The sequence below is a fragment of the Natrix helvetica genome, assembly GCF_964273705.1.
Source record: "Natrix helvetica genome assembly, chromosome: 1".
Lineage (NCBI taxonomy): Eukaryota > Metazoa > Chordata > Lepidosauria > Squamata > Natricidae > Natrix > Natrix helvetica.
The window spans coordinates 183,341,011-183,365,874 of NC_138548.1; the positions used below are offsets into that span (position 1 = coordinate 183,341,011).

At 35.3% G+C, this 24,864-nt stretch overlaps 1 protein-coding gene across 4 annotated transcripts in view; it reads left to right on the top strand.

The window, feature by feature from the left end:
- The window catches only part of PARD3B (par-3 family cell polarity regulator beta), a 532,498-nt gene that overhangs the window by 295,517 nt on the left and 212,117 nt on the right, over positions 1–24,864 (top strand). For all 4 annotated transcript variants that reach the window (XM_081937858.1, XM_081937859.1, XM_081937860.1 and 1 more), the window contains exons 17-18: positions 779–985; positions 3,099–3,357. In XM_081937858.1, the coding sequence (XP_081793984.1) occupies positions 779–985; positions 3,099–3,357 (466 nt within the window). The remainder of the gene's footprint in view (positions 1–778; positions 986–3,098; positions 3,358–24,864) is intronic.

Sequence of the window (24,864 nt, forward strand, 5' to 3'; positions counted from 1 at the left end):
TTCCCCTGTGGTTTCTGCTGTTTAGCTTCTTGGTGGGCAGCTTTTTGTGCAGCACCTTTTCTGGCAAGTCCTCTAATTCACTTTTCAGTTATTCTTCAAAAACCCCTATGCTGTTTTCCATGTCTTCAACGAGACAGTCCCTTTAGTCTTCAAACATACCAGTGGAGGAAGCTGCCTATATAAATGACTTGGTTTTCCAAATGCATTCTGTGCCAAAATGTTGAGTGTTAAAATACTTGAGACATTTTCATAAAGATTCCTGGAAATAAATTAATAGTCTTTTTATCTCTTTAAAAGAAAATTCTCAGTGGAACAAAAAGATATAGATATATCCCAGGAAACTTGGTAGACATATTTAGGATTTATGTGGGTATTGAAGGAGAATTACTTTCTTTATGAAATTAGCATTCATTTGTCTTAGCAAAGCCTATGTCAGTTGTGAAATTAGATTAGGATCCTAGGGGAATTTTAGATCCTGCTGTTTTGATTCCCTCAAGTTTTACAATAGTACTATTTTTGAGTTCAATATGCTCCCAGCTTTCATAGTTTATGTTTTCTGTGCCTATGAGATTAACATCTAATTTACTAGACTTCATAGTTATGCATAGTTCTGCATAATTATGAACAAGAGGTGACTTCCAGTTATTTAAGTTCAAGATCTAGCATTATAATATAATGGTGTATTAATTGCAGTTCCTCTTTAAAACTTGGAAAATAAGCAGCTTTGTAATAGCTTTTTCTATTATTGAATCTTTTTTCTATTATTCTGTTTCTTTAGAATCTCCTAGTAAGGATATTGGTCCCACCCTGGGATTAAAAAAGTCGAGTTCCCTAGAAAGTCTCCAGACAGCTGTTGCTGAAGTAAAAAAGAATGAGCTTCCATTCTACAGGCCTAGACCTCACATGGTCCGTGGTAGGGGATGTAACGAGAGTTTCAGAGCTGCCATTGATAAATCCTATGATGGACCTGAAGACATGGCAGGAGGTAGGTACCACAGAACCTTTCCTTTTTTTAGTAAAGAAAACATTCTTTTTCAAGAAATCTATGCTGTGCATATGAAAATTCATCTATAAAAACCAGATTTCAAAAAAGAGTTTAATCCAATTTTGCATATATATCAACCATAGTCTCGTATGGAACCATACATAATATATTGCAGATTATGTTGGGAACTTTATTAGGATTCTTGTAATGACCTTAATCTCTGTGAACATGGCTGGAGACCATATATCGATCTGCTCAATTAGCAGCTATTAGTTTTCCATCTTGATATATGAGTGTCCATGAATGAGTGTCCATGAATGTATGTATCTGTGTAGAGTTCTTTGGACAGCTCTCTCATATTCCAGTATAATGGCCAAAGACCAGCCTTCTTTCCATGTTGATGCATTATCTAACATTGTGTCTTTTTTGTGTGTGTGAGCTTACTAGGTACTATCTGAATCTAGATTTCAATAGTGTGTGTATATTTCTGTTTGAATGTAAAAGGCTTGATAAACTTTGTATCAAGCAAGATATATATGACCAAATACAAGAAGTGATGAATAATATGAACAATGGTATCCAGTTAGATTTAGCTATACGTACTTTATGGTCTGTTTAATGCAAAGAAGTAGACAAAAATCCATTGTAATGCAACCTTTGTAGGGGTGGGTTCTGGCCGGCTTTACTTCACGCATGCACGCGCAGTTCAATTAAAATTGTTCGGTGTATGCGCAGAACTCAAAAACAAGATGGTGGCGGCAACCAGGGAACCGGTTCGGGCGCATGGCAGGCAGGCCTGGGTCACTGCTGGTTCCAGCAACCCAGGCCGCCCATACCACTACCTGTTCAGGCGAACCAGTAGGAACACACCTCTGAACCTTTGCAGTTATAACAGGATCATTGGAAATGTCTTTTGTTTGCAATTTATAAAAAGTTTTGATTATACACATTAAACAGAAAATATATACATATATCGATCTGCTCAATTAGCAGCTATTAGTTTTCCATCTTGATATATGAGTGTCCATGAATGTATGTATCTGTGTAGAGTTCTTTGGACAGCTCTCTCATATTCCAGTATAATGGCCAAAGACCAGCCTTCTTTCCATGTTGATGCATTATCTAACATTGTGTCTTTTTTGTGTGTGTGAGCTTACTAGGTACTATCTGAATCTAGATTTCAATAGTGTGTGTATATTTCTGTTTGAATGTAAAAGGCTTGATAAACTTTGTATCAAGCAAGATATATATGACCAAATACAAGAAGTGATGAATAATATGAACAATGGTATCCAGTTAGATTTAGCTATACGTACTTTATGGTCTGTTTAATGCAAAGAAGTAGACAAAAATCCATTGTAATGCAACCTTTGTAGGGGTGGGTTCTGGCCGGCTTTACTTCACGCATGCACGCGCAGTTCAATTAAAATTGTTCGGTGTATGCGCAGAACTCAAAAACAAGATGGTGGCGGCAACCAGGGAACCGGTTCGGGCGCATGGCAGGCCTGGGTCACTGCTGGTTCCAGCAACCCAGGCCGCCCATACCACTACCTGTTCAGGCGAACCAGTAGGAACACACCTCTGAACCTTTGCAGTTATAACAGGATCATTGGAAATGTCTTTTGTTTGCAATTTATAAAAAGTTTTGATTATACACATTAAACAGAAAATATATACAGGTAATCCTTGACTTACGATGACAATTGAGCCCAAAATTTCTGTTGCCAAATGAGACACTTGTAAAGTGAATTTTGGCCCACTTTACTTTTCCTGCCACAGTTGTTAAGTGAATCACTGCAGTTGTTAAATTAGTAACATGGTTGTTAAGTGAAAGCTTCCGCATTGACTTCACTTGTCAGAAGGTTGCAAAAGATGATGACAAGACCTCAGGGTAGGACACTGCAACTATCATAAATATGAGTCACTTGCTAAATGCCTGAATTTTGATCATGTAACCCTAGGGAAGCTGCAATGTGTGAAAAACAGTCATAAGTTTTAAGTGCTGTTGTAACATTCAGCTGTCACTAAATGAACTGTTATAAGTCAAGGACTTACCTTTATGTAGTTAAAAGATTATTGTCTGTACTTGCTGATTAATTTTCTCTCTCTGCAGATGGTCTATCAGATAAGAGTTCCCTTTCTGGTCCAGAAGGTCAGAACTTTGCGAAAGCCTTTCACATGAACTCTGAATTAGAAGATATGGAAGGAAAGACAAAAAAACACAAGAAGACCAAAGAAAAATTGAAAACAAAAGAAAAAAATAAAAAGCCTAATCTCAAAAACAAATCAAAAATCAATGAAAAGGACAAAAAAGAGGAGAATGACAATCCTGAAAGAAAAACAAAAAAGAAAAGTTTGGGCGCTATGTTAAGGTAAACATTCTTTTTTATATTCCTTCCTGATCTTATATTAATTTAAGCTTGATTTATTTGGCCTGAGGCCTCTTAGTGAGGTTGAGTAGAAGTCAAGCTCTATATCCATTGAACAACGTTTACCATAAATGAACACTATATATGCTAATTTTACTAATACATCAGTTAAGCTGCATATTGGAAAAGGAGAATATATTTTTCAACATGTACTTGTTAATTATTTTGTTGGCACTTATGACCTATCTTTCCTCAAAAGAAAAGGCTAGAGAGATGTTATAACAAATAAACTATTGATTTTGGAGAAAGCAGAGTGAAAGCGGTAAGACTAGATTGAGTCAAGTTTGAATGAAATCTTACTGATTTGGGTTGGTTTGCTTTTAGGATGACCAGTTCTTATTCAGATTTGTTATCTTTAAAGTGTTTAGGTATCGTAGCATTATAAACCACATGAACTAAATATTGTTGGATTGAAAGTAGATATGTCTGCCAACTCCGAAGCTTGCCTAACTGAGGCCATCTTGGAGGCTTCAGTGTTGCCACAATGGTGATCAGGGACAGGGATGGTGGGAACAGAGAATGTGGAGCTCAGTATTCACAGTCTTGACTGCATCCATGCAGCTTTCTTGGGAGTGTTATGGAAATGATTTGTCATTGCTGTCTTGTGAAACTTTTTTTTACTTCCTTATCTGAGAAAACAAAGCAAAGAAGATCCATCCTAACTCTTCCAGTTAATAAAAGGGACAGAGAAGCTCAGAAGGGACAGAGAAGTGCAGAAGTGACCATAGATTATATGGCAGAAAATATTTGCCTATGTTAATGCTGGCATCTTCTGCTTTAGGTAGTGCATGTTTTGGAAGTCACCTCTCAGGGTTCTAGAGATGTTATGAAATGTCTGATTTCCCAGAAAATGGATTTGCTGAATGCTTTTAGTTGTTTCATTTGACACAATTTTTAAGTTGATTGATTCCCCCCCCCCCCTCTGGTACCTGCCTTAAAGGTTAGCCCAGTGATGGCTAACCTTTTTGGCACCAAGTGCCGAAACTGGAGCGTGCACCAGAGTGTCAGAACCCAGAAGAAAGCAGCTGGGCGGTGGTCATGCGTGTGGCAGCCAGCTGCTCTTCCGGGTTCTGTCATGTGCATGCACACATGACGGAACCTGCTCTCTTCCAGGTTGCGTGCACCAGTCAGCTGGTCTTCACGCGAAGACCACCTGGCTGGCACACATGTACACGCTGGAACCCAGAAAATGAGCTGGCTGACGTGTTCATGCACACAGGACAGCAGTGGGTCCCTATCTATCCGGTCCGGTTCTCCCAAATAGGTAGTAGAAATATGGTGTACCTTTCTGAACCGGTGGTAATGGCAGCCTGGCCATGCCACCGAACCGGTTCCTTCAGTCGTCACTGCCGTTGCAGGCATGTTTTTTTGCTGGAAAAGGAAGCAAAGAGAAACAGTCCTGTTGCCAAGGTATGCAACAGGGGGGGAAAGAAATTCCAACTTCAGCCTCCTGGTGTGGCACGAGGCTTTGGTTGAAGGTGGGTGGGAGGTTGAGCAGCAGCTTGAGTGAGGCATGGGTGGCGGCAGCTTTTTTCCCTTCTCCCAGCCTCCAGAAGCACTCTGCAGGCTTCAGCAGGGCTGGGGGAAGGGAAAAATGCCCCCGTTTTTGTGAAAAATGGGCAAAAAACAGACCATTTTCCACAAAAATGGAGGCATTTTTCCCTTCTCCCAGCTTTCAGAAGTATTCTGCAGGCTTCAACAGGGAAGGGAAAAATGTCCCTGTTTTTTTTAAAAAGGCCCTTTTTTCGCAAAAATGGGGGCGTTTTCCCCTTCTCCCAGCCCTACTGAGCTTGCAGAGTGTTCCTGGGAGCCAGGGAGGACAAAATGTTTTTTTAACCGGTAGCGTGCAGGCGCTACCTTAGCTCCGGCGAGGCTGGAGCTCCCCCCCCGGTCAAAACGTTTTGCCACCGTTTTGGTGGGCATGGCTTGGTGAGGGGGCCATGTGACTGAGTGTGCATGAGTGACGTCAATTTGGCCACGGCCACTCAATCACATGCCCCCCATCTAGTCACGCCCACCGAACCAGTAGTAAAAAAAATTGAAACCCACCCCTGGCGCAGGATCAGCTGTCCAGCATGCATGCGTGCAATGAAACCAGGAAGAGCAGCTGGCAATAGCACACATGCCCACACAGAATTCACTTCATTTCTGAATGGTCTGTATTGTCATGGATAGAAGTAAACATGTCTTTGCAAACAGAGGAGAAATGTTCCCAGCCTCTGAAAAAACTTCTCAAAAGTGCAGTTGATGTCTGTTCTGTTCTCCAGATGACTATACAAAAACATTAGATATATTGTTATTGTTTTTTTCCAGATCTTAAAGATACCATTTTGTATTCATGTACTTCTTATTTCATTTCATTCTTCAAATTAAAGAGAAGTACTGAACAAATTTGTCTTCCATATCTTGCAAGAACAACAACCTCTTTCATCAGACTCCCAGGCAATTAAATTTGATTTGACGTAAGAAGGCACTTTACTGTTAATAAAGTTTTGTGTCATTTGCCTCTGTAGGTTATTGAGAATGCTAAAAGATAACTATTTAGTTGATAAATATTTAGAGTTATCAAGCTTTATTAAGTGTTTCAGATTAAAGCAGTGGTGGCTATGTACCTGCAGGCCTCAGTTGCTACACTCTTCTATCTCTTCTATCACAATTATATCTTCAGGAAAAATATATGCATATCATGCTAAGGGAACTATAGGAATTGCATGCTTATGTAGAAGAACAGGTACTTTTATCTTTCAGGGTTTTTGATATCATCTACCAATGAACTTTTGGTTCCACTTATCATTTTCTTTATTATTGCTAAGTATTGCACATGTTCTACTTGTCCATAAAAATGGCATATTCTTGAGTTAGCTGGATTTGATAATGTAATAGGTATTAATTTGTTCATCACAAACTTAGTTAATTTTGTTGTGTGCCAAGAAACTTTGCTATATCATGTTTTTCTTGCCCAAAAAGCCAAAACTTTAATATCATTCTAAAGAGACTAAAGAGTTAAAAGGTTAGTTAAATGGAAGTTGAACTTTTAAAGTCACCAGGAGTATATGACATCTGTCATAGTACACTGCTTCTCTATGGCTTAATCCCAGAGCAGTTATTAAAGGCACAATGTATAATAAATGCAATTTGACTGTGACTCAGTTATTACCTTTTTCAGATAGTGGTTGTAAAATTTCTGGGTTTATCCTTCACTTTTTATGGTATAAAGGTACGTTAACTAATGGACTGTAGCCATACCTATGAAATTTTAATAGCTAGCTCCCTATATGGGAACCAATAGACAAGGGTTGTGGCGTTCAGCTTTATAAAGTGTAGATCAACTGTGTACCAGACATTTTTCATAGAAGGAGGAAAAAACCCATAATTGTGCATGTGAAATGTAAAGTCCCTTACTCTATCTTTAGTCAGGATATGAACATTTTAAACTGTTAGTGTTGGAACAGATCCATATTTTTTCCACTAGTGCAGTGAGCTTAATTATGTTGGTAGAAGTTGTAATGGCTACATTGATTACCAGAATATTACTAATATATAGTACCGGAGTAGTGTTTTAATAAAGAGTTGTTTTATATCAGCAGCAGAGGAAAATTAATAAAGTACCTGAGTGCTAACCATTATTTTCTTCCTGTAGAAATATTATATTTTCTTAGTAATAATTAATCTTAGACTATTTACTCTCATTTTCACAGTATGAACCATTTTGTCTCCTAATTTGTCTGTATTGCTTTGAGCTAAGCATCTCAGCAACTTTAATTTTTCATTTTAGCTTGAGTCAAGAAATATTTTCATTACTTAATGAAGACATTCTTTGCAACTGTATTTTTTTTTTTGGACCAACCACATTGACTGCATAAGCATCTTGCTGAAGAGCAATACCACTCTGCCTAGTTTCTACAGCCCTAAGTCAAGAGAAGCTGGCTAGTAATGTGCCACTCATACCCTATAAGTGTAACCAGGTATGCCTAACCAGGCTGCCACAAGTAATATCTGGTTTAAAAGTGCAAATCGTATCTTCCAAGTAAGGTTCTAGAAAAGGACCCCAGGGCCTGGTTATGTGAGTATACATATAGGCATATTGTATACATTTTTTCTCTCTCCTGGATCTTAGGTCTGCCTTAGTCATTCTTTTTAGTACTATTTAATTTAGGAGGGAAAAAATATAGAAATAAATGTCTATAGTGCTGCTGCAAAAAGAGAAATAAATCATCAATAAAATTCATTTAATTCAGTGGTTATAAGCTTCTATTCTAGAACGGACTGAGCTCTTGTGTTTATAAGAGTCTTGTCATTACTTGGGTCATGTTGCTAGAATTTTGAAAAGCTAGTTTTATGAGGAAGGACCAATCAGAATTTCAAGAATTCTAATGATATGGTCTAGTTAGAGTTCCTGTTCAGTTGAAATTATAGCATATGAATGAGAATTATTTGAGAGTTAAAGAACTCTCAAATTTCTTAGTGTCCAATCCTTTTTAAATATTCATTGAGAGTGAGACAAAAAATATCTGATGATGTTTTACCTTTTTAAAATCCTGTATCCTTTGATTTTTCAAGATTATATATTATAGTTCTTTCTTATATAGCTGAGTTATATAACTAGATTAATAAAAACATCATTGCAGAATATATATGAATGTTAAAATGAAACTCAGTGGTACAATTGAAAATCTGGTAGATTAAATCTCCCTTCACCATAATTCAGATTTCCCAGAGACATTTGAGTGGTTTTGGTGTGCTCTGGATATTTTTCTAAGTAGTTTGCCTAACCAGGTAAAGTATCTGACAGAAATAAATACTGGAATTCCTCTTAATTCAAAATATATGGAAATATTTTGAGACAAATAAACCAAAGTATATGCATGCATTTTGTACAACTGAAAATCTTAATTTCCTATTGTAGTATATAGTAGAGTATAGTATAGTATAGTATAGTATAGTAGTCTAAAATAGACTTGCCATAGATCCCCAAATTCAGCTTTTTTCAATTGTTAGTGCAAGCTGTATAAAATACAGCTATAAAACTGAAATAATATTTGGCAACAACACTACATAATTACAGGTGTTCTTCAATTTATAACCACAATTGGGATCGGAACTTTCATTAATAAGCAATTGTAGGAGAAGAAATGGCAGAACCTGGGGGTGAAGTTAAAAGAGGGATCAGCCTAGTGTAGCCACAAGCTAAGTCACACACACACACCCTTGAATTTAATCGGTCCTTATCTAACTGCAAGCAGGTGCTAACAGTTGAAACATTCATGTGCATTGGCTGTTTAGCAATAAATCAGTTATTTGGACCTTCATATGTAGACCTGGTCTTTCACACCAGACTGTAATGCTATAATCAATTGAGTCACCTCTGATTTTATTATCTTTTTTATCATGGCAAATCACACGGTCATAGGCAAATTCAGCTTTCTTCATTGACTTTGCTTGTAGTAAGCTCCCTGAGGGTTACAACCATACCCCTGGGAAACTGCCACCATCATAAATATGTGCCAGATTCCAAGTGCCCAAATTTTGTTTATATGGCCATGGGGATACTATGACAGTCATTAGGGTGAGAATCAGCCATAAGTCACTTTGAAAGTTATTTTGCATGGCCGTTAAATGACTGATGGTAAGTCAAGGACTTCCATATTTAAAATAGTCATGATATCATTGCCATATATATTGATATTGATGTTTCAACCAGTGAGCCATAAATTGTTCAGCTTTCTCTTCTGATTCCCAATAGATCTGATTAATGCATTTCAAGGAAAAAAAATTTGAATGCAATGGCCCCAATTTAACCACAGCTACTTTAAATATTTGATATAATTCGTTTGTGGGTTTTCTGTCATAAGAAAATTTGAGTATGTCTTTTTTTTTCCAGGTGTATGAAATCAAAATCTTTTTTTTAATCTTTTTGCTGAGGCAATGGTAATAGTGGATCTACAAATGAATTTCTTAAACCTATCCCAGAGTATCAATATATTGGTAGAGTCCCTACTTCTTTTTGAAAAAGAATACATTTCTTCATGACATCTTCCACAAAAGGAGGCCTCTGTAAGAGAAATATTTAAATACCATCTGGAATTAGCTTGTTTATAGTTTTTAAATTCCAGAATAAGAGCCAGTAGAGTGTGTTTTGATATTGCCTATTTGAGGGGTCCAAAGGAGCCTTGACCAAAGGAGAAGAATTTTTGAAAGTAATCTTATCTAAAACCATTTTGATGTTTATTTGTATTTAATAGGAAAATGTGCATGCAGGTTATTTCTCATACTGTCTAGTAAAATCCATGAGAAACTTTATGATACCTATTTCCTGCTTTGGAAATCTGGTTTGTTACTCTTAAAGATAATGTGGAAACAGCATATGCACTGAGGTTTGTTTAACTAAGGCAAGATTGATACTTAATGAAAGAGTGGGCTATTAAGAAAATGACTGGGTTCATGTAGAATGCAAAGCAACCACTGATCAGAAATGAAGTTGCTCCGGATCCTTTCTATCCCAGTTGTTTGGAGGGTTCTCAGCTTGCTTTTGTTTGGTTTTTTTGGACAAAGTAGTTAAACAAAGGAGGAATTTTATTTTCTAAAAATTCCCAAACAGTCATTGTGAGTCAATAGTAATTCAAATTAGAGTGTTTAGCCTGAAAAGTGTCACCGAGAATCAATCCCAGGGGAAACAGACATATTATCTTTTTCAACTTCTTGGACTTTTTAAGGAAGACTGAAATTTTCAGAAAGGCAACAATACCCAAAAAATTAGAAGGATATCAAATATCCTTTTAACATTGCTTCAGTGTGAACTAGTACCAAAAAATAAACAGTACTATAAGTTTATGTCAGAGAACTCACATAGTTTTGTTCATGAGTGAACAATGACAATCATAATATCAAATTCAGCATGCCAACTTCTCTTTTTTACAGTAACCTTATTTAAAATTAGTTGGAAAGATAAAACTAATACAAACTAAAAATGAAGCCAATAAAACTAAAAATGAATAAAAAGAAAAAAGCCGCATTATTCAGTCCTGATCAGAAAAATTCCATTCAAGGTTACTAGAAATAACAACATATCTATTTTAACCTTGATCAAATTAAAAAAAACAACTGTATATTACTTCCTTTTACTTTTGAACAATGTTGGCTTTAATTCTTTCCAATAATATCCAAGAACTTAATTTGTTTTTTGTTTTTTTCTGTTTATAAAATACTTCAAAGCTTTAATGCCCTCTTTTGTAAAACCAATTTAGGAAATTTAAGCAGGTCACTCTTTTTGGTTTGTCATTTGTATATTTCTTTTAATCAGCTGGTATCCAGTGTAGCCTCCGCCCCCCCCCCCCGCCCTCCATATCTTTCTTACTAGCCTGTCATTTTTAAATCTAGTTTGACAGGAATCTTAGTCATGTCAATAAAACTCGTTCCTGTTCCATAACGCCTTTTAAACCAAGTGTATCTATAGAGGAAGACATTCTTAAAATTAACTTCTGGGTCAATTGTTTAAAACTATCCTTCAGGTCCAGTGTTAAAATGTTTTGCTCCATTCTATATTACGTTACCGGTAAATTTAAGAGTTCTTCTTCTTTAATTGGAATTTTTAATTCCTTCCATCTCATTCCATAATTTTTTAAATAGAATTTAAAATAAAAGCATTTCTCACTAGAAGGAGGGAAAATGAGAGGAGAGATAAATAAAGATAGATTTTTCTTTTAGTTACTGCTTATCTGTTAATATTATAGCTGTCTAATTATAAACCAAAAAAAAAAACCCTTAAGAAAGTTAAATGATCCCACACATGAAATAAATATCAATTTCACTGAATTTAACTGTGAATGCTTTTGATTGTTTCTGTATGTATGTATGTATGTATGTATGTATGTATGTATGTATGTATGTTTGCCTAATTTTTTTTCAATATAGGACAAAATGGATGCTATTTTGAATTGTTTGAATGCTTAAGGGAATATGAAGTAGATATTCCATTTTGTATAGGAAAACCAGATATTTGAGCAAATTTAAGCACTGCAATAACTATAAATCTTCAACAGTGCCAATACTACTATAAGTCACACGAAAAGATTGAATGATCAGAGATTGTTTAGAATTGAAACTGTAGATTCAGTATTGAAATTTTAGTCTTAAATTATGAGATAAATCCTTCAAAACATTTAGCCACTGTTCAGTGCAGTGTTGGCATTAATATAACATTCTTCTATTAATATCGGATTTGTTTTCATTTGCTTTCATTCATTGTATTCATTTCAAATGAAATTTACAGTAATGAAGTTGTAATCCTGGACAAGGCCAGAGTGAAGGAGCGGAGAGAGAAAGAGACAGAGAATACTCTAAGTCTTATTTGGAGTCTTGTCAATTTGGCAGAGAGGCCTATGTAAGCTGTTCAATTTCTTGACTTATATGAGAAGTATATTTTACCTGCTGGATGTGAAAAACGATTTGACATGCAGCTGACCAGTTTTGAGCGAATAACTTCCTTTAGTCCTTACTTGCTATAATAGCATGGGATTTGTTCTCTTACAGATCCTGATTAGAAATTGCTATTGCAAATATGTCTTGTAGAGATACTCCTTATTTTATAGAGATTTGTACAGAACTGTTGGCGGAATTGCAATGCTAGGCATTTTGTGATGTCTACTCAATTGAGAATCACATCAGATTTTATATATGTGTAAAATAAGCTTTGAAAAAGTTGCAGTGGAAAAAAGTGCTTATACTAGACTTGTAATTATGGATTTTTACTGGGGAAAAAAGTGTTTTACATTTATCAGTATAATTCTTAGTTTATCACTAGACTTTGAAATTAAGTCAGAAATAACGATAATAAATCTCATACATAGATCCAGGTTATTTTGTGGCCCCGTATTCCACTGTTTTTGAGATACCAGTACTGCATATTAATACATGAGGCATTGTATGTGATTTTTGGGTTGTGGCTGCCCGTATCTATAGGAAACTCCTTATTGGAATCAATGTGAGCGAGCAAATAATACAACAGCTTTCAATCAGATGGTTTCCTTCCTTTTCATTCTCTTTCATGCTGTGTGCACACATTCATTGTAACCATAAGTAAAGATTTCTCTTGCAACAGATGTAGTGTGAAAGAATTAAGCCATGGTAAGTTATAACAATTTTAAAAATACCAACCAGGATACCGAGCAAGGTTTTAAACTGTACTTTCAGCATCTAGTCAAAGTGTTAGTAAATAGAGAAATGTCTCTTCAAATATTTCTCTTGTTCCAAAGCAGAATAATTTTATTTAAGCTGGATTGAAGAGAAAGGCAATTTTAGGTAAAGGAAAAAAGTATACCACTAACCAGCGGATGGAATAACATGAAAAATCATTTAGCTGGAATGGGGAACTTGGTGCCCTGCATTTAATGTGCCCAGAGGCACCATAATTTTTGAATGAAGAAAAACAAACATTAGCCTATGGCATTGTTTTTATTTCTAAGAATGTCTCTGAGGTGCATTTAAGTCCCCTAAACATTTTAAATAAACATACATGTTAGCTCCAAACCAGTGTTATATGTAAACTAGATAGTAAGAATCATTTTCAAATAGGGAACTAGAAAATGTGTTGGGAAATAATAGTATCAGGTTTTGTTCTGATAATTGAATGCCTTGTGACTGCTCACACCTGCTATTGTGATCATTTTGTGAATATGGAAACTTCTTCCTTACGACTTCCCAAATAACCTTTTTCCAGCTTAGGCTATGCGGAATTTCTACCATTTGCCGCACTTTTCTCTCTAATTTTGAAGGTGTGGCATCAAATATGTTGTAGCACCCAATCTTTGGAACAGCACCCCCAAGACATTTAGGTAGTTTTTGCAAGATATTAAAGACCTCACTGATTCCCCAAGCCTTTGGGTTAGGTGTAACTGTATTACTACTGATATGTTTTTGGGAGTGAGTGAGGTCATTGCTTACCCTTGGATGCCAGGGATTATATTTGTAAATTATTCTGTATTTTAATCCTGGTAAGCTGCCTAGAGTCAGGATGACTGACTGATTGACTGACAAGAAAGAAAGAAAGAAAGAAAGAAAGAAAGAAAGAAAGAAAGAAAGAAAGAAAGAAAGAAAGAAAGAAAGAAAGAAAGAAAGAAAGAAAGAAAGAAAGTCAGAATCCTTAAATTCAGTATTTTTAAACCAAAAGCAGTACATAACTAACATTGTCGTGTAGCAGTCAATATAAACTTCATTTATTTTTTTTATTTCTACATTACAATAAATCCAGTTTCTAAAACCAGTCAAATACTGTGTGGATGGACCTCTAGCTCTTAGCGCACATAACAGACACATAAACAGTATAACAAATCATGTTAGGAAGGGGAGAGAAGGAAACATAGAATCAATGCTGCCATTTTCTTCCTGCCCCTGTCCAGGTAAGTGCATACAGTGCAGAAACTGGGGAAGAAGTAATATGTCTTCCAATTTTCTGATGGTTGATTTCCTCTTCTCTTGCCAACTAAACTTTGAACTCTCTATTGCCTTTTTTGTTGTAGTTAAAGTATATTCCAGGAAAATATATTGAAATGCATTTTAACTGCTATAAAATTAGATATACAACAGACTAAAGTTTAGCTTAATGAAGCACTTACATCTGAAGCTTAATCACTGTTGGAAGCCTGCATACAGTGTTAAGCAAAGAAACTCAATAAATGCCTGTCTATGCTATAAATATGTTATGGGCCTTGTTTTGTGAATCTTTATTAAAAGCAGTATATTTCACAAGAAATGAGAAAGGTTTGTTAAAGCCAAACAGAACATTTAGTTCAGCTTCTGCTGAAACAGTATATGATCTCCAATATTTTAATTTATTTAAATATTTATTTATTTCATCATATTTATATGGCTGCCCATCTCACAGACAAGTGACTCTGGGCAGCGTGCAACAAAGCTAAAAACAATATTTTTAATATCTTTTTAATAACATTAGCATCACATTAATCTTATTTAAAAGATTAAAATTATAACAGGCACGAAACTAAAAAAATATACAGTGTATTGGGCAAAAAACAGGTATTAATTATGCTGGAGCTATTTCAATATTTTGCTATGCCCCTGGATTCCCCAGAGCTGATAATACAACCAAATCTTGAGAGACTTCTAAAAGTTGAAAGGGATGAGGCCACTCTTTGGAGGGGGGGAAAACGTTCCATAAAATAGAACCTGCAGCATGCCTTCTCTGCTAGATCTTATAGAATGGGAAGATGTAATCTGGGAGAAGCAGTCTCTCAAATAACTTTAAATAACTTTAAAGGTCAAAACAAGCATTGTGATTTGGGCCCATAAACAGACTAGTAACCAATGCAGCTTGCAGAACAGACGTATAACATGTGTTCTTCTAGAAGCACACATGACTGCCTGCATCTCTGTATTCTGCACCAGTTGAAGCTTCTGGAAATTCTTCAAGGGCAGCCCAATGTAGATCATATTGCAATAGTCCAACCAAATTATGAGTAGAGTCTCTCCGTCTAGGACAGGCACAACTTATGCACAGTACAAAGTTTAGCAATGACCTTCCTAGCCATGACCACCACTTGCTCCTTGAGCAAGAACTGTGAGTATAGGCAAACCCCAAAATACCACATGGTTCAGATGAAGCCTGTTATTCTCCTTCCAGACCCGCAAAGTCTCCAGGCTCCAGAATAAGACATCTATAGCATCACTTAATTTGCCAGGGATAAAGATGATACCTCACCCCATGATGAGGATGAGCTCATCCAGAGGCCTCATGTGGATGTTGAATAGTAGAGGAGGGAGCATCAATTCCAGTGGCACCCATACAGTAGATGCCAAGGGCAGGATCTCTCTTCCCCAACACCACCAAATGGAATCAATATCAACAAAAGGAAGCAAACCAGCACAACACCATGCTGCCTACCGTCAGCCTTCTGATCCATTCAGAAGGATGCTATGGTTGATGGCATCAAAAGCCACCAAGTGGTCAAATGAAGTAAGAACCTTTTCCATCCATGCCAGAGATTATCCAAAAATATGACCAATGCCATGTCCATTCCATATCTGGCTCTGAATTCTGATTGAAAAAGGTCCAGATACTCTGCTTCATGCAGAGTCCTTTGAAGTAGTTGTGCAACCGTTTTCTCAACCAAAACGAGGAGTTTAGATATTGGACAAAAATTGTCCAATATGATGAGGTCCAGTGATGGTTTCTTGAGAAGAGGGAAAACCGTTACCTCTTAAGAGATAAACAATATTCTGTTTAATGACATATAAACCCATAGTTCTAATAGAATACCCTGAAGTGAAGGTTGTTTTTCATGCATTATTCAATGTTATTTTAATAACCAAGCAGCAATTAATTTTTCAGAGTTCTGTATCAGAATAGATATTTGTACATCAAAAACTAAACTGCATGCATTGTACTTAATAAATATATTTGAGGAATTGAAACATCCATTTTCCCTGTGTTGTAATGCCTCTCCACAAAGGTGAAAAAAGCATGATTTTCCTAACCTTTGTTAAAAACTGTAAAGTACCCGCTTGCTTTGTAAATATATTTCTTATCAATATTCCCTTTATAAATATATTTTAGATTCCTAAAAACTTCAATTGTAAATAAAAGAGAAAGTACAGAAAATAAAATCAATATAAATGTATTCAACATCTGCATATAGATAATTAAAGCCATGAGATTTAATTAAAAACAGAATAGCTGATATTTTCAAGAAAAAGGGATCGTGCTTCAAGTAGATATGTGTGGAATATTTATGGGGATTTTAAGGCTATAAATAAGAACAAATGAGCTGCCGTAGTTTTATTGCGAATATACAGAAAATTGCAGATGGTTCAATAAGAACGGTCAGAAATTATTTTCAGTGTACTGTTAATGATATTATGATCAACTAAACTGAGTACAGTTTCAGAAGAATTAGTTGGAACTAGCATAAGCAACAATCCATTTGCCCAACTAGCAAAAAATTCATTGCAAAACTTAAGTTATTCTGTAAGTTGCACATATGATTGCATGACTGAACCAAACTATGGTCCAGATTATCTAGCTGAGCTTTTTCAGGAAGCCTATCTTCTGAAGCAGAAGTTTTAGAACTTTTTCAGGCCATGGAATCTGTTTATTTAAAAAAAAAATCTGTCACAAATGCAGGCTTATTCCAAGTCTCTTTTATCTCAAATCCTCCTTTAGCTCAATGTAAATACGGTACACAACCTTGGAATATTGCATCCTGCAGATCATTGATATGCACATATTAAGCAAAATCAATAAATGGCTCAAATGTGAACCCTGTAAAGAACTCTTATATTATGTTAGTTCTATCTTTAAAAAAAATAAGTGGATACAAGTGGAATCTAGAGAAAAATATTTCAGTGCATAATATTTTTGTTCAGCATATCAGTCAATTATGTTCCATTTTCTATTTTTCTGCTTACAAATGACATCTACAGTTGACGAAAGTACACTGGTTTGGGAAGGGAACTTTCCCTGCCCAGATTTTCTGTACCTTTTTGTGTATTTCTTCTGGGCAACCGTAATGAAGTATACTCAGACTATAAACTGGTTTCTACTAGGTGGAATATAGATAAGAATTTGTTTGATCCAGTGACTGTTTTGAAAGCAAACCAGTTATCAACTAGGGATATATTAATAAAATATGTCATTACACCAGCATTGCACTGCTAGCAAATCTGATAAAATAGTTAAGAATTTTATAAGAGTTTGTAATTGCAAATTAATACTTTTATATAATAAAGGAGCATTTGAGAAAAGTAATGCAAGCTTATTTAAAAAGACCTTCACATTTTAAATATCAGACTTCCAATGTGAGAAAGGCAGAGCCAGTTTAGCTAATACAGGTGCTGTATATATTTAAGCCTTAAAATGAACAGTTCAGAAAGTCTGCATGTGTTTTAAAATGTCATTTATAAAATCAGGACTATTAATACTAAGAACTTTATCTTATGACAATGTTATTGGAACCTTGAGCAGAGCCAAGGGGAGTTTTAAATGAATTCTGGATATGATCCAGTAATAGTGTGCAATAGCATATCATCAATGAGCTGCTCCTTCATAATCTTGAGAGACTGGGTATGAAGCTGATGCATAATCTTTTTTTTTTTAGTAATTCATTGCTTTAGCTTCCTGTCTTCCCATTTGAAAATTAAAGTTGAGTTGAGGAATTCAAACAGTATTGTGTAGAGGTTCGTAGATAGTCTATTGCTTAGAGAGCCAGTTTGGTATAGTGATTAGGAAATCAGGTTACAAGTTCTAATGTTGCCTTAAGTACAAATCCAGTTGGGTGGCCTCGGACCAGTTACTCTCTCAGTACCGCAAAGGAGGCAATGGCAAACTATTTCCAAAAATCTATAGAGAATGGTTATGTAGGCAGTTGCCAGGAGTTAACACTGACTTGAAGGCACAATATAAATAAAACATTGCTTGGACAGACCAAAGAAAGTTCCAGCCACATGACACAACCTATCAATCAAGTCCTTCAGAATATTTTTGTTTGAGTGCAAATCCATCGTGCTTAACATGAATAGATAATAACTATGTGCAGAGGAAGGTAATGAGACTGATATTTTTTTTAAAAAAAGATGTTTTTCTAACTTAGCTACAGAATCCTACTAAAATGCTAGGTCAATTGTTCACATTAGAAATAGTTTGTCTGATGTTTGATATTATTGATGTAATAAAAGAAAATGAATATCTCTAAAATTATTTTGATTTAATACAAAAATATAAAACTAATTGTTATTCACCAGTGATACATTAATGAATGACTGATCTGAGTTATGTAATGGTTCCAACCTGTTCTGTGAATATAATATAATAAAGTAGAAAACAGAAAATTGTTAATACTTATTCATAGATGCTAAAACAACACATAATAGCTGTTATTTTGCTAGTGAATCAATTTTGGATGAAAACAACATTCTTTCAGTAGAATTCAGTGCCATTCTAGAATACATGCTGGCACATATTTAGAATAGAACATTAATTGTGACCCATAGAATTATATTGAAGTTGAACAAATTAGAAGAATGTTTATACTTACGGCCCCAAATATACAGGGGAGTTTAAAGTGTTCCATACCATGACTTTTCTGTCACATAGACTCATTAGATTATCAATCATGCTAATTGAAGCAAATCATAAGTAAATGTGTAGACACCTCATTTTGATGAGTAGCATCAATCATATAGTACTTCTATAGTACTTCCTAAATATATATATAAACGGGAAACAGCTGCCTACAAACAAACATAAAACTCTTTGTATGCTTAAATAATGTCTCAAAAGTCAACTGACACACAAAATGAAAATAATAATCTGTCTTCTGGCTCTTTACTAAATAAATATCATTGAGATTCCTCCTCTCCTGCACATGATCCGCTCTCAGGCTGAACATTTTGCAGAATTTTGCAGGGACCTTGGAGGTCTTCTAGGACCTCCTGCTCAGCAGGAACTGCTGTACCATTGCACACAAATGGCTGTCTAATCTCTTCTTTAAAAAACCCAGTGTTGGAGAACACACAACTTTTAGTTACAATTGTTCCTGAAATGTTGCCTCCAATTTTCCCACAGAAGTTGAAGTTGAATGAAATGCAGCCATCAAAAATCCACCTACTAGACTAATATTAATTTTTGATTATGGGTAGTTATGAACCCTTCCTACATAACAATCCTCAATTTCCCTGGTCCTTGTCAAAATAATCTCTCTCTGAAGTAAGATTATCCCTTTTTTGTAAGACAATGCAAATGAAGCTATTCCACAGAGCTTTTGAAGGCTGATGTTGATTGGGTATCTCTGTTTTATATTTTATTTCTAATTATTTTATTATATTATTATTTTTCTTATTGTACACTGCCATGTATTTAAAAATTAAACAGTAGAAAAATGTGATTAAATAAATAAATGTCAAAGGTGTTCAATCTGAGTTTGTTTAAAAATAAAGAACCAGAATAAAGTAGAACAGAGACAAGTCCTTGAAATTGTCCATCAACAACTTGCTTACAGACATTGCAATAGACAAATCAGTCATTTGATTAGTCTTGACTTCTGTAGGACTCTCTCTCAATCTCCTTTTCTCTCTCAATAATATGTTGTTTCTTTTTTTTGTCTCTTTTCATTTTTCAAACAAATAGGCCTCAATATTTATATCCAGAATCTAAGTCTCTGATTTGATATATAGTATAAATTTTACCCACAGTGACACAACTATGTGTTGTGTAGATTATATATATATATTTATACAAACACCTGCTAAATAAAGCTTTTCAGTATGTGCTTGTTCAAATTTAAACAGATGTCCTAAATTGACAGGGTTTGGGGAGGGGTAATTTTTCTCCCCATTTATCCTAGATATGCCTGGATGAAGAGACAAGAAGGTGAATTAAACTTTTATTTTCAATTGACTTGGCATTCAACTTTTAAAATTGATGGAAATGTTGCAGATGGTATGCCTTAACAAGTCCCTTTCTGCTGAAAATTCTTCTGTTCCTGGGCTTAGTGATTGAATGCTCTCTTGTGGAAAGCTCTGTTTCTCTATGGCACATCAGGGGCGCTGTATTTCAGTCCTGCACATTTTTCATTAACCCCAACACTACCTTGTAACCTTGGGAAAATTAAATTAAATAAATTTTAAAGTATAAAGATGGCTCTACTTTATCAACAATTTGGTTAATAATTGTGCTCAATAACTGTCATAGAAGTGTGAAACACACTACCTTCATTTATAATTCAGTACATTAAAAAGCAAAATGTATACGTAGTTACACTTTTTTTCAACTTGATAATGGAGTCCGTTCTTTCATATTTTTTAATATTTATGGCAGAGAAATGTTAATTGAATCAACACTAATCAACACATTTTATATTTTATACAGTACATGTATAAGAGCTAAATTCCTAAAAAAAAAGTCTGAGGGTTTGAAATGGTAAATTGGGAACTTTGGCATATAGTAGACTCTCCATCAACCATATGAACATTTGTTGAAAATCATTGAATTTGATTTCTTTCATTGACAAGGGGTTCTACTTTTCTACATTTACGATTGCTTTATTAAGATGTGGCAGAATTTGGTGACCCAAAACATTTCAGAACTATCTTTTTTAAAATATAACTTTTAAAAAACAAGGAGAAAAGAAAAGCAAGCAAGAAGAAAAAGATTTGAAAGGAAGGAAGAATCAAGAAAAAAGCAAGATAAAACTGCAGAAAGAAAAAGTAGAAGAGATTTTGTAGATAAACAATTTATCAAATTCTTGCTCTAAAGTTAACAATAATTTATATTATTTCTATAATCCCATATAATTCTAATCATCAAATCCCAAAATAAAAACAAATGTTTATTTCAGTTTCTCACAAAAAGTCCAAAAGTGTTTTACAAGTAAAAATAAAATTAGTCTTTTCCAGTGGTGGGTTCCGGATCCCGTTCCAACCAGTATGGAACGGGTCCGGCGTTGTCCGCATGCGTCTTACTGCCTCCGCGAGCCTCTGCAACGCTCCAGCTGCTCAGCGGAGTGTCGCACAGGCACTGTGCGCAGAAGCACCAAAGACTTAAATGACCGGTAAGGAGCTCGGGAGGGCGGGTGGGTCCTTCGGAGCACCGTACCGGAACGGTATCCGGTGCTCCGGGCAGGCTCCGGTATGCCCGTACCGGGGCGTACCACCTGCAACCCACCACTGGTCTTTTCTATAGTTAAAGCTGTCAATTTTGCCATCTCCACCGATTTTGTTAGCTGCACCATCCATTCTTTTTCTCCTCAAACATCTGAATTGGTAAAAGAGGAAGTAAAAAAACATTTTTTCTAAGTATTTGCAAGTTCTTCCACCTTTGTACGTATAGAAACCTCACCACTGTTATATATAAAAACAAAGTTGCACAACTTCTTTCAAGTTGTTTTCCATTAACCCCCCCCCCCAAATGTGGTTTTAATTGTACATTCACTTTAAAATTTTGTGAATCAAAATACATGTTTGTATTTTCTATTCTATTCAATATATTCTAACTTTCTCACATATCCACCAAAGATGAAACAAAGTGTCCTTGGTTTGATTACATTTTCAACACATATTTGAAATTCCATTGACAATTTGTCTCATCTTTTTGTGAGAATGTAGAGAAATATAATTTTGATTTTGGAATTTGATTATTAGAATTATATGAGATTATAGAAGTAACATATATGTGTTAATTTTAGAGTAAAGGTTGGATGTATTTTTATCCATATCTGTACTGTTTCTTTTTTCTTTTTTTCTTTTTATCTTGCTTGTTTACTTTTATTCATGTTTTCTAAATTTCATAAAATATTTTTAAAATTGTGATGCCATTTATGATTTCCACAACCATAGCGGCCGGTATGGATTTTCTGTGAGTTTATTTATAGCTTATACTTCTCATACAAGTGACATATTTTCTGTGGGCTTGATGGCAGTTCAATAGGGCCCATATACCCAGATCCTTCTAGGTGCTGTGATTGTCCATCTCCTTGGTAGATGTTCCTCAGGTATGGGCTGTGTACATCTTGTTTAGGATGTTACTTCATTATAATTCCTTGTGGTATGAGAATAAAATGATATGCTAGAGATTCATCTGTTATCTGCATTGAGGAGGTTGATATTATCTGCTGTTTTGTAGCACTATTTTTCTTTCAGTCTTTGCAAATCATAATTGTTCCTTTCTTATCTTTGTTCATTACACATCTTTCTCATGAGATTTTTTCCTTCATTGATCAGATGAAGTATGAGCCACAAAAGCTCATGTGAAAATAGATATGTCATAGATATAAGATGCCTAAAAATTCTCTGTCCCTCCCCCACTATATATTTAGAGCAACATGTAAACAGAGTCAAGCTTTCATCTACTGACACGTATATTTCAGGAGAGGAATTGTATTATACAACTATTGCTGTTGTTATGGTCCTGACTCCTGATTGACTACAGGGACAAGTCCATGCAGTTTCCTTGGTAACATTTCTAATGTTGCTTGTCAGAGTCTTCTTCCTATGGCCGAGACAGAATGACTGGCTCAAAGTCATCCAGCTGGTTTCTAACTACTCATTTGTAATTTATTTTTTCCCTTTTTTTCTCTATCCACTAAAAAATACTGAAGTGAGCCTCTATTTACTGAAGCTTCTGAAGAGAAGTCTGATCCTTTCTTTATATGGATCTTTGTATTTTCTATTACATTGTAATAATATATTTTATTTATTTATTCTACTTTTGTATCATCCAGTAATAAGAATTCTCTAAATAGTACATAATCAATGAATACATATCATTAGTAAGGAAAAGCAATATAAAATTATTAAATCCTTTTAAGCTATTCTTTTATTGTTTTATGTAGTTTTTCATGCTGTGTTTTTATTGAGAATTACAATAATAATAATAATAATAATAATAATAATAATAATAATAATAATAGTAGTAGTAGTAGTAGTAGTAGTAGTAGTAGTAGTAGTAGTAGTAGTTTAAATTATACTAAAGCACCACTTCTTAATGTAGTTCTCTTATATACAAACTCATGCAATGGACTTTTAATTAAAAAAACATTTTGAAGAAAAATATATATTGTCTGAATCAGTAGTAGGTTCCGGATCCCATTGCAACCAGCACGCTGCAACGGGGCTGGGCGTCCTCGGTGGGCATACGTGCTGCACATGTATGCGCACACCCACCGCCAAGCAACACTCAGCTGCTTGGCAGAGGTCACTGCACGCTGTGCGCACGTGCGCAATTGGCCCGTTTGCCTCAAAAAGCGGTAAGAAACACGGGGGTGTGTGTCAAATGGCCCACCGTTCCTGTATGGTAGCCACTGCTCCCAGCTACCACCGGTACACCCGTACCAGGCCATACCTCCCAGAACCCACCACTAGTCTGAAGAATCATAATTTCAATGTAATGCCAGTTATCAGATCCCAGGGAGGTGATTTCATTGCTATCCCATTATAAAAAGAATTACCCAAGTGAAGAATTTTGGTATTAAAGTGTGAAATCTATGAAGTTAAATAAAAGCATGTTTTAGCTACAAAACCCCACCCTTAACTATCTCCTGCACTGCTGCTTACATGGGTAACAGTTATGGAGAAGAGAGAAGTTTGCATGGTTGGGTATAGTATCGAATTCTCAGCATCTGCATTGCCAATTCTTAAGACTGTAGGAAAAAAGTAATCCTTTGAACATCAGTTGTCTCATATTAGAAGAAAATGCATTTTTAAAAATTTCTCTTCTGTGCTTCCTGACTTCCATGGAAGATATGGACCAAACCTTTTCAGCCAGAGAAGACCCAAGAAATCTCATTACACATCTGCCAGATTGCCTGTGAACCTGAACTCCTTATGCATGTATTATAGAAACTAGCTATTGACATCTGTTTCTACTAAGCAGATATGGCATAAATATATACATTATGTTTGAAGTAGGCAATGTGAAATAGAATTGATTCATGCTTTAAAAATGCTGTTGTTCAGAGCTGCATAGTGAAGCGTCATAATTTGTGATCTATCTCTCTGCTCCCTGTGCATCTACCAAGCTTTTCAATTTCTGCTAAAGTAATCTTTTAATGGTGGGTAACATAATTATCACTATAATTCATTACCCTATCATCTGTGCTATGAATGGGAAATGTTATGTCAATTTTGGGGCTTTCATTATTTCCCATGATAGCAGGTAGAAAAGATTGGGGATTTAAATGGCCTTCTTCTTTGTGATGTATCATTGATGAAGTTGATTTTCCGGGAGTCCGCATTTACTTTTGGATCCATAATTCTTCAGAATGCAGCAGAGGTAGTATAAAAAGCACACAAAAGACTAGTGGTAAAAATGGAAGGGAAATGAAACAGCATTAGTGTAATTGATAGAAGAAAAAAGGTTATTTGGTGAATGCAAATAGAAAAACAAAGTCCATAGGGCTAATGGAAAATAAGTGCATATAGATAAATGCCCATACTTATACCTATATGTCTATGGCAGCATGCAAGTTCCAATTTCTTATGTGTTGAAATCAATTTGTTTTAGTGCAACTGGCTAGAGAATTGCAGTCTAGGTCATTATCAGTTGCATCAAAGAATGTAAAGTGTATGCTGTGCCATTTGCCAAATGACAGCTATTTCTTATACAAGCTGCCTATGCTGAAAATACTTCTCTTCTCTCTACATCCCTTTAAAGAGCAAGCCTCCACTTTCTACCCAGAGAGAGTATCTGGAAATGGCCTTCAAAATATCAGTATTGAGGTTTCGTAATATCTTTAAGCTTTCTTCCTGAAAATTTATCTTCTGGTTTATAATGCCCCATCACCTTAGAATTCTGAGAAAAATCATTTTGGAGGATTTAAAGTACATTTATGCATTCTGAATTTCAATGAAAGAACAAGAATTTTAGCCACCCCTTTATTTAACTTGGGCTTTAAATACTATACTTCTTACATTTTCTGATAAGCAGACAATCTTAGAATATCTGAA